The 9,308-nt window shown below is 43.2% G+C and overlaps 1 protein-coding gene across 4 annotated transcripts in view; it reads right to left on the bottom strand.

The window, feature by feature from the left end:
* Astn1 (astrotactin 1) overlaps positions 1 to 9,308 on the bottom strand; it is a 296,448-nt gene that overhangs the window by 195,123 nt on the left and 92,017 nt on the right. Inside the window, exon 1 of one of the 4 annotated variants that reach the window (XM_013520991.1) lies at positions 7,289 to 7,445. The exons of the other annotated variants lie outside the window; for them this stretch is intronic. Coding sequence (XP_013376445.1) covers positions 7,289 to 7,301 — 13 coding nt within the window. The 5' untranslated portion in view covers positions 7,302 to 7,445. Of the gene's footprint in view, positions 1 to 7,288; positions 7,446 to 9,308 lie in introns of those variants that run through there. 4 annotated transcript variants of the gene reach the window in all.

A 9,308-nucleotide genomic window follows, 5' to 3' on the forward strand; every position in this document is an offset into this window, starting at 1 on the left:
CTGAAGGCAGTGAAAGATTCCAACTATTATCAGACTTACTGCCGCTCCATACTTCAAAGAGGGAAAGAAACCCTGAGAAGAAGTGAACTATCCCCCAGATGTCTTTACACTAACAATCTAGTGAGTCAGCCTCTCACCCATTGAGAAAAATACTGAGGTGAAAATTCAAGTTCTTTCCCAAGTTCTATGATCGATAGCATCCTTTACACAGCACAGTTTGAATACCTGATAACCCCCTGAGGTAAATACACGGTCGTTTGCTTCTTGTAAATTTGAAAGTGTGAGTTCCCCAGCAATTACTGCTAGACACACCAGTGCATCTACCAAGGAGAGAGTTGGTAATTACTGTGCAGAGAAATGGCAGTTATGGAATAGTCCTGGGAGGCTGCTGCAGAGCTACCAGGGCTGGCAGGTTATTTCTAGAACCACAGTCATCTGTTGCGTAGTCCACCAGAGGTGTCTGGTAATTTGTGATGACAAGTAATGTTTTATTTCCCTTAAAATTTTCTTTACAGTATCGTGGAGCACAGGTGGTGTGCATGAAGATGGCGGTGAAATTGAGCCCTTGTCACAGATAGAAACACTCATTTGTTTCACAAGGATCTGGATCAAAGCACTGAACCATGATCAATAACAAAATATCAAAGACCTACTATGCCTTCCGCACTGTTGTGAGAGCTGAAATGGTATTGCCATTTCAGAAATACCCTGTGTACAGATCACTCTGTCTTATATTTCTTAGCACTGTCGTATCACAGCTCGGAGACATCCCACAGTAGAGAAACCTGATTACGCCAGCCTTTCCTGAACTTCATTCAGCCCTTAGACTACTTTTTGTTTAACAAATTTACCACAGTAGGGGACTAGTTTTCTGCTGAACACATTAATAAACCACTGCTTTACAAAAGTTCAGTTTTTAAAAGGCATAGCTCCTTCTTTCAAAATTTATCACCTTTGACCGAAAAAAAAAAATCCCATGGACATAAAAAAGATTTAACAGACACATTTAGAATGTATTCTCATCAAGTATCACAACCATAAAGAGGAAAGCAATTTTAAATATTTATGGAGTTCATAACTATCTTCCACTATATGTGGAAGTGCACACATAATGTTATTTATTTATTTATTTATCTAGCCATTCATTTATTGAATAGACATACACTGGGCATGCTTTCTGCCCCAGGCACTGTGCTAGACACAGGTTCGAAATAAAAATGAGGCGTTCCACAAGGTCCCCAGAGCAGCCCACCAGTCTGAATGTGGCAAGTATCACAGCAGATATGTAACTAGGGTTCCTGAGGGCACAGAAGGAACGAATGTTGCCTGGGTACAGGGTGGGAGAAGGGAGGAAAGTGGTCTTCTCAGGCAGAGATGACACTGATGTTGGTCCCAAGGAAGGGCATGTGCAATCCCTTTCCACATGTAGAGAAGGAGGACAATGATTTTCCACACTGATCGAATGAGGACGGCGAGGGGTATCAGTGGGTCCTCCTTAGGTAGATCACTGAGAACATTTTGTATGAGCCACAGCTCATCAGTCTGTCCCTGAAAGACACTGATAGGATTGCCTGCCTCATCCTAGGCACATGCAGCAGGGAGAAAAGTAAAACATAGGGTGACAAATATCTGCAAATACAGAGTGATCAGCGCCTGCTTCACACTTAGCTCCTCTGCCCCACTGTCTAGAGGACTCAGTGGTCCCATGGGGTAGTATGCAGCCCATGACCTAGGACATGACTAGTGCAAGCATTTAGGAAGCTGCAGTGAGCAAAAGTGAGAATGGAGGATCCCCTGCAGCTCAGGCCTGGTTTTCTGAAGGCATAACCCCTTCTGTTAAATGAGATAGTGACACGGGTGTCCTGAGCTCGCTTTTCCTCTCAGAAGGCTTTGCAGTCTTATAGGTGAGGAGAAACCCTTGGGTGCATCTGAGAGGGTGTGCATTTCAGCAGCGTCCACACACCTCTTAAGTGCAACCACAAACCCGCGAAGTCACTTATCTTTTCAACCACTCCTCCTGCCTTCATGTCAAAACACTAGATGACTGCTGAGAAATGCATTTTCTCCATAAAGTTCCTGTTCTACCATTGCAATGAAAACCAAACTCTCCCCATCTCACTATAGATGTAAAGATCATAAGCAGTTCAGCTCCTCATAGAGCACCTAATGGCACAAACTCACCCAGGGTAACACAGCCCATCTCCTGGTGCACTAGCTCCCACCCAGCCTAGGGTTGATTCCACATGCCTGGGTGCCCCTTAGCCCTTCCTGAAACTATGCAGGAGTCTAACACCTCAGACCTTCCAAGTCACTTAATCCAGATTTTTGTTTCCTAGGGGATCCTCATCAAGTAGGTCAGGCTCATTACCTCTTTATAATTGTAGAAACAAACATAAGGAGATACCAAGGTCATCTGGACCAAGGCTACCTCAATATGACATAGAACAGCAGCCATGATGGATAAATTGTGATCTCCTCCACCCCAGTACACCCAGCAGCTGGTGTGACCCAGAACACGCACAGTGAGAGTAAGCTCTTGAGTAAAATGTCCTGTGCTATCTTAGGAGCTTCTGTGCTAACATATTTTAATGCTTTTTGTATAAAGTTTTAGGATCCTATTTCTTCTTTTAAAACGAGATATAATTCACATGTCAGAACATTCACACATTCAAAGTGTATATGATTTATTGCTTTCTGATACATTCACCAAGTTGCAGAACCATCTCCACTATCTAATCCCACAACATTTTCATCAGCTAGAAGCCCCTTATGTATGAGCAACCCAAGGCTTTTTATGAGGAGGGTGTTCCGCTCCACGGTTGAGGAGTCACGGGTGGCGGGTGGCAAGGAAACTACAGGTGCAGTGGGGATACTGGCAGTGTTCCCAGGGGCCAGTGGCCAAAAGCACAGAGTCCCTGGCTTTGGCCTGCAGGCCAGCCCTCTCTAAACCCCTGTGGCTGCATGTGCTCATCCCTGTCCACAGTGACATCATGATTTCACCCAGACCATGTTCACCATTGAGGGCAAAAAGCAAACAAGAAAGAGCACTCTGCCTGCCTAGGGCACTCGTCAATTTTGGCTTCAAGATAATTACCAAATAATAGCATTTTCATTGGCTTTTTTCCTTCTCCTGGGGGGATCTGACATAGAAGAGCTTAAATTGTAAACTAGGAACTTATTTACTTATGCTGTAACTGGCCTGGTCAACTAATAAAAAACCACACAGGGCACAGTAAATGTCTTGTCAATTTGTGACTGAGATCAGAGCTTGGAACATCAACCTAATTATGTTGTTCTGGATGTCAGCAGAACATCTCAAGAAGATAGCAAGCCAGCCCTGAGACTCCCAACCAAGGAACAAATATGGGAAGTGATGAAATAGCTGCCCTAGTCCAAGGGCACCAGAGCGTTACCCATGGGGCTTACATAGAACCTTTCCCACAATACGTTGAATAAAACTATCAACAGTATCATACACCATCGTCTAAGACCCTACAGGTGTGACGGGCACCAGCTCAGTGCCATACTGTGCCACCATGACACCCAGAGAGGTAAGGCTGTCTTGACTTCTAGAATATCCATTCTTCCCCTCCACAAACCTCACAGCTCTCAACACCTCCCAAAATCCTATAACTCTCTGGAATACTTAACAACCAAGTTCCCACTTACATCAAATAAATATTTCTGGAGCACACTGTGTTCGTCACATTCAGAAAAGTGTGCTGAATGTCTCCTGCTCTCAAGGAGCTTTCAATCTAGCAGAAAATATAAGACAAGACCATGAATAAATATCCTAACAGTAAGAGCAGTGCTGCATGCAAGTGTGAAACTTGGCTGGAGGTACACAGGTGAAAAGTAATAAAATGGCAAAAAAATGTTAGGGAGGCAACTCCAGGTGAAGGAACAGAATGTCCAAGGGAACAGAAGGGTAATTCATATTTGCAAACCATAAGAAAATTAGTTAAGCTGCAGGAGGGAAGATATACAGAAGAACAGCAGACGACCTAGGCTAAAAATGTAGATTGGTGTCAACTTAAAGTTGTCAGTGTCAGTTCGGAGCTAATGAAAAGTGGTCCATGGTTTTATTAACCAGAAGTGTAAACTAGGCCACAATTTAGAATTATCAGGAAGAGCCAGCAAGAAAATGGCAGACAAACCAGACAGAATCAGAATTCCACTGTGATTCTGATCCCACATGCCGCAGTGACATAGCGAAGTGGGATTCAGAGGATGGGATGTGGTTAGGGTAACCTTAAGTAAGTGCTCTTGCTTTGCATTTCCTCATCTCTATACGGAAGATATGTGTAGATGAATTTTAAGATTCTTTTGTCACTATGATATTCCATGATCCTGAGTCCAAAGGGAATAAGCTCAGTGTCCTAAATATGTCAAACCTTCTCTCAAGTCTGATCCAACTCCACCCTGTTTTCCTTCTGCACATGGGTGAATAGGTTTGAAAGGAGGAGATCAGAACCTGTAAGATCCATACCCATCTTCACAATGGACCTTCGGCTGGTGAGAAAGACCCTCTCTCACGCTTCCCACCTTGTCTATCCCATCAACATGCTCTCCCTGTTCTTCTGTATATCTTCCCTCCTGCAGCTTAACTAATTTTCTTATGGTTTGCAAATATGAATTACCCTTCTGTTCCCTTGGACATTCTGTTCCTTCACCTGGAGTTGCCTCCCTAACATTTTTTTTGCCATTTTATTACTTTTCACCTGCCATACTGTCATGCTGAGAGTCCTTGATTTAAGCTGCTCAGGAAACACATCCTGTCAGGATCAAAATCTCTCCCAAAGGACCAGATCCATGATGCCCTCTTTCAAAAAATTTGGAGACTTAAATTCAGATATAGATTTGAACTAGGACACTCCTCAAGGATCCTTTAATTCACTGAATTGCTGAATGGCTTAGGGCAGTCTTGGCATTTGGGACCCTTTTTCACTCCTCGCAAGTCTCAGCTTCTGGCTGAATCCAGCTGAGTAGTAATGAGCCTACAGCGGTTGCTGAGGTCAAGGCAAGAGGAAGCATTAACTTGTCAATTCTTGGCCTTGTGTTGAGGTCATCTGAGGAACTGACCCTGCAGTCCTTCAAGGTTGAGGTTGACACTTCCTGATGGCCATTATTGACTGTTGAAAGACCTTGCTTAGATTTTCAAACCTGCTGTTAGGCTTGGAACCTTTTATCCAAACCAATCTAATACAATTTCTCAGGGGGCTCTCCAGAGAAAGATAGAAAAGAACTGGATCAATTGGAGGAAAAGTAAAATGCACCACTAGGAGAGGCCCTTGTTGGTAGAGGACTGGAGAGGGGGTGCTATCCATGGTTGTTAGTTTTGCTTGGTTGTTTTTCGGTTTTATTACATGAGTGACATTTGAATAGCCTTATATTCTTTATGAAATAATTACAAGAGGACATCACTAAGAATAGAATCCAACCACACCTCTATCCTCTACTATCTCAGCAGCCATTACAAGATGATGAAGATTAACCTCAGAACTTTAGTAGTGATGACCGTCTAAAACTAAGAATAACAAATGGGTCTTGTCTATCAGATGTGACTACCATTAAGATTAGCAAAGATAGGCCCATGATAGAACTAAACCCTCTTCTTTTGTTCCTTTGCACTGTCCTTTTTCTACCCTCCAATTTCAGAGTTTGAAAGATATTGATGACAGGCCTAGTTTCCCACATGGTTTCATTATGGTCTTCTGACTGAAACTATTAACAGTGGTATTAACTTTCAACACCTTTGTAAGAAAATAACCTGCTTAAGTCAGGGGTTAATAACAGTAGGGGATCACTAATTATCCTGCAAATCTTCATCCAGGTATCAAACGTGACACAAGTCTTTAATGTTTCTGGAATGGCAGCCTCTAAAGACCCCAACTTGTTTCATAAACATAATGACGGCAGCACTTTAGTGTCTTGACCATCTGTGAAGAAAGATGAGGGGCAGACAAAAAGTAGACAAAGGAGAAGGGTGTAGAGAGAAAGGACAAAGTCAAGAGGAGTGAGGCAATGAGACTCGCCAGAGAAACGATGGCCCTTGGGCTGAGCTGGCTGGGTCTCCACATTCCTCGCCATAGGGACCATCTGGTATGGAGATTAAAGTGATATAATTTCACATCTCAGAGTGAGAGCTATATAATATGGAATATCCCACTGGGTCTGAATTCAACCAGCACAGATGTCAGCAAGACTGATGGTTTGCCTGAAGTTCATACCTACAAAGGTCTGGCTAAGTGAACAACAAAAAGGGAAAATTCTTAGCCGGGAAACTCTTATGAGGATGTTCAGAGACCAATGGGAAAAGGAGACCTCATGCTGCTTCCTGTATTTAGCTCACTGTCTTCCATTGGATCTGCTAGCTATTAGTTCATTTACTTTCCTCTGCCTCCAAACAAGATTGAGCAATGGGCACAGAACTATGTGGAACAAAAGCTTTACAACAAAGCAGCTTAAAATTTCAAAACTTGCTTATTCAACAGAAGCATGGGAAGCTCCTTCTCAAGTAACTAGAACTTTCTTGATTTTATGAGATCTGGAATTGAAATTTCTACTTGTGACCAAGTGACAGATAATAGCATTTCTATTTCCTCTGCTGGATGGTATTTCTCCTGAATGCCAAAAACTGGAGACTCAGAGCTGGAGCCTTACTGATCCATTGGCAGGTTAGAAGACTGGATAGGGGATCCAGAGAGGGGACGGCTCTAAGCTCTGGAGCTCACTTCCCTCCCCCCCATTCAAGTGAAGAGATACAAAGTCTCTAGGAACGCCCCACCTCCAGCCCTGTTATTCAATGACAGGCTCTTGCTCAACCCTGAGGCAGGTGCAGGCCAACTCGATGAAAGTCTCTGTGGCAGTTTTCCAAATCAGACTTTCCTCTTGGAGTCTGGAATGTTTCCATCTCAGTTCAGCCTATCAATTATAGAGTAAAGATTGGCTGAATTGAAACTCATGAGAGTGACCTACTAAAACTCCACTCCAGGGTCTGCAGTAAGAAACATCCCCACACGGATGTGCCCAAGTGGTTTCTAGGGAGTTATCAACCTTTGATCAGTTGCATTTATGTGGATAAGAGAAGTCTAGATAAGAAAACTTCACCTGACCTCTCTTGGCAGTCCCACCAATATGCTTTTATAGAGATATACTCTAAAAATTTGAAATGGCAACTTCCTTTACAGCTGCCCACTCACCCACTTCTCCTTTCCCAGAAGAGGCAAAGATGACTAAAATAAGCCAACAGAGGGAGCAGAAAGGATAAAAGGAAGAAAATAAGAACCTGGATAGTCCATAGCTGTCGTCTCTGAGGGCAGTTGGGGGCAGGAGCTGCAGGAAACAGAGGGTGACTTTTTAAATCAGCCTTGATGGAAAGCAGTGAAGCTTTCTATGGATGCTGCTGGAAGTAGGTCACTCTCTGCTGCTCTGTGCTGGCATGAATAGCAATCGAGCAACTACACGAACATTCTATTTACCTAGCCATGGAGATGAAAACATTCCTGTGGGGAGAAATGCAGCCAAAAGGTTCTGACACAACCAGAGCGATGAGGAGGCATTCAAATGGCTTGTGATTTCATCCAACATGGTTTGCGTGTTCCTACCACAGTGATGCTCTGGATCTTTTCAAACCTCTGCAAAGAGTTTATCCACATGATACTCATTAAAGTCTCATTTGAAAGAGGGGGAAAAAAAAGCCCAAAACTCTTTGAAAAAGGCCGGGTTATCTGAGCCGCAGATGTACTGGTAAAAGGGTTTTTTACATACATCTAGTTCTATTCTCCACTGCCACCAGCTGACCTTTGTAAATTGAGATAACGGCACACATTTAACAAGATCTGACATCAAGTAAGATGTGTAATAATATTTAAACTCTGTAATGTTAAAATATGTATTTATAGTTCGTTTTGTACATTGTGATGAGAATAAGTCATTTTGGAGCCTGAGGATTCACGATTGGAATTCTGATTTGAGCTTTGCAAAGCCCTTGGGGTTCACTTCCCTGCTGTGTGGCTCTGGAGCAATATGGACGTCTGGGTTGTGGAAATCTGAACTCCGGCTGCAGGGTAATTACAAGGACACTCCCTATGAGACCCGGTAAAAGCTCTGCTCATTCTAAATCCTCTCTCCTATACTTCTGGCCTTTCATTAACAAGGAGTTTAATATTTGCTATAATTTTCAGCTCTTGAACTATTTCTGGGCTCAGTGGCATTTGTTTGATAAAATAGATGGAAAGAGGAATTGATAATGATGAAAATATCATCTGTAACTGATGTACAAAGGAGAATAGCCTGTTACTTGTCCTAAACTGTCTTGATTCATCTCGATTTCTAGTTAGCTCTCAGCCACTTGTATTTCCGTTCTTATCATCTATGATTCAGCGCAACAAGTAACGATGTGCCTATTACGTGCTGCCCCTTGCCTCTTCCAGAATTCACGAGCTAACACAACCCTCAAGAAAACTTTAATGTGGATTCATATTTCCCTATTTTATTAATAAGGAACTGAGTTCCAGAGAAGTCAACCTACCTAACCAGGTTTAACCAGTTAGTTAATACTAGAATTCAGGGGAAGGGAAGTCCTGGATTTCCTGGTTTTAAGGCCTCTTTTCCTGCTTACCATCTCAACTCCCATTTCCTCACCTTGTAAATCCCAGTCTTAGGATCATACAACCCAAATGCTCAGCAATTGTGGCCGTCATGAACACTAATAAACTTCAGTACCATCATCGTCATCATTATTAACACCGTGTTTATTGTTGCCATATTATTAGCATCATTCACATAGGTTCTGACAAAAGTCTGTAGCAGTCATTGCCAGACTTAAGCAAATGATACCTTTAAGTGGCTCCAGCTGCTTCTAAGTCTCCATAAGTCCAGGAACTATCAGACCAGGGATCAGCTCAAATCCAGCTGAGGCATCTGGGACAGTTCCCATTTGAACTTTTCTGCAAGGGCACATTACTACATTGAAAATTTCTTCAGTGACTGGTAAAGCTCCACTTATGTTATCTTTGCTTGAAGATCCAGTCATGGGTGTCCATACAGCAATATCATACCCCACAAGGCTGGCAGGTCTTCAGGCTGGTTCGCAAGGCAAGCCCCCGTGAACTACTATGAGGCACGCAGCAGACACTCACGGATTAAAATGGACAGGTCCTCCCAGCAGGGCGTGGGAGTGGTGATGGAGAGTGATGGAGAGGGAAAGACAAATGGAGGCAACATTAAAATAACAGCTTTGGCCAGGCATGTTGGTGCACGCCTGTAATCCCAGCACTTGGGAGGCTGAGGCAGGAAGATCACTG

Source organism: Chinchilla lanigera, unplaced genomic scaffold (genome assembly GCF_000276665.1).
Source record: "Chinchilla lanigera isolate Chin_1 unplaced genomic scaffold, ChiLan1.0 scaffold00005, whole genome shotgun sequence".
NCBI lineage: Eukaryota > Metazoa > Chordata > Mammalia > Rodentia > Chinchillidae > Chinchilla > Chinchilla lanigera.